Raw genomic sequence first — 1,166 nt, forward strand, 5'->3', positions numbered from 1 at the left:
AGCACAAGTGTTGGCTCAGGCACCTCCGTGTCTCCTGGCTCCCTGCTCGGGGATGGCTGTGCCCGGGCACTGCAGGGGGGTCCCCGGGTGCGGGTGGGTCCCCGGCCATCACACACATCACCCCGCATGGAACAGCGTTTCCCCCACTGTCAGAGTCTGCTCTCCAGGACTTGGGGATCCTGCTTCTCCCAAATCCGGGTGGGGGGGGAGGTCTGCTTGCTTCTGCCAACCCTCAGCAGCAGGAGCTGTGACCAAGGTTCAGTTTCAGGTGCTCAGAGCTTTCTCCTGTCGCATCCAGGCTGCGCTGAAAAAATACCAGACAGAGCAAAGGAGCAAGGGGGACTCGCTCGATAAGTGCCAGGCAGAGCTGAAGAAACTTCGGAAGAAGAGCCAAGGCAGCAAAAACCCTCAGAAATACTCTGACAAGGAGCTGCAGGTAGGACCCCGGGTGTTGGGGGGACAGCATCCTGTCCTTGTGCCAGCAATGGTGGGACAGCATCCCGTCCTCGTGCCAGGCAGCGGGTGCTCAGTTGGTTCCACGTGCTGCAGGTGTCCTGGCTCTCGCAGACGTTGCAATAAGTGTTTGCTGTTTGCAGGGGAGCGTGGTGGGGAGTGGGAGGTGTGGATGGGGAGGGGGTGGCAGCCCCATGGGAGTGGGTTGGTCTCGTGGCCGTGCCGGGGGAGGATGGGGCCAAGGGGAGGCTGCGAGTGCTGCTGGGGGGAGAAGTTGGCACGGGTGACTAACCCTGCTCAGTCCTCTGCTCCTGGTGCTTGGTTGGTTTTTTTTTTTTGCTTAATGAATGAACCAAAAAAGATCATTAATTGCTGTTGTGCCAGATCATCTTCCTCTGGATGGTGTTTTGCTTAAATATTTTCTGTGCCTGCTGCTGGGACACCCCTTCCCCCAGCTCGCTGGGGCGGCGGCGCGGGCCGGGGGCGGCTGCGGTGAATCACCGCGGTGTGATCGTGGTGGGGGCTCGCTCGCCAACCCCGCGCCGGTTGCCAACTGAGTGTGGGGCTGGGGTCTGTCCCAGCACCTGCTGGGATGGTTCATGCTGCGGGGTGGGCATGTTTCAGAGGTTGGGGCGTTGGGATTCCCCGCAGGGATGGGGTTGGGGTCAGCATCGTGCTGAAGAGCATCCAGGGCACGTCCCCGGTGCCGGGGC

At 61.3% G+C, this 1,166-nt stretch overlaps 1 protein-coding gene across 1 annotated transcript in view; it reads left to right on the forward strand.

The window, feature by feature from the left end:
* Positions 1–436, forward strand: part of LOC104525173 (brain-specific angiogenesis inhibitor 1-associated protein 2-like) — a gene marked incomplete at both ends in the record, with an annotated part of 12,966 nt that extends 12,530 nt beyond the window's left edge. Inside the window, one exon of the mRNA XM_010168250.1 lies at positions 294–436. Coding sequence (XP_010166552.1) covers positions 294–436 — 143 coding nt within the window. The remainder of the gene's footprint in view (positions 1–293) is intronic.
* Between the last annotated feature and the right edge of the window lie 730 nt (positions 437–1,166).

This window comes from Antrostomus carolinensis, unplaced genomic scaffold (genome assembly GCF_000700745.2).
Source record: "Antrostomus carolinensis isolate BGI_N321 unplaced genomic scaffold, ASM70074v2 scaffold35685, whole genome shotgun sequence".
Lineage (NCBI taxonomy): Eukaryota > Metazoa > Chordata > Aves > Caprimulgiformes > Caprimulgidae > Antrostomus > Antrostomus carolinensis.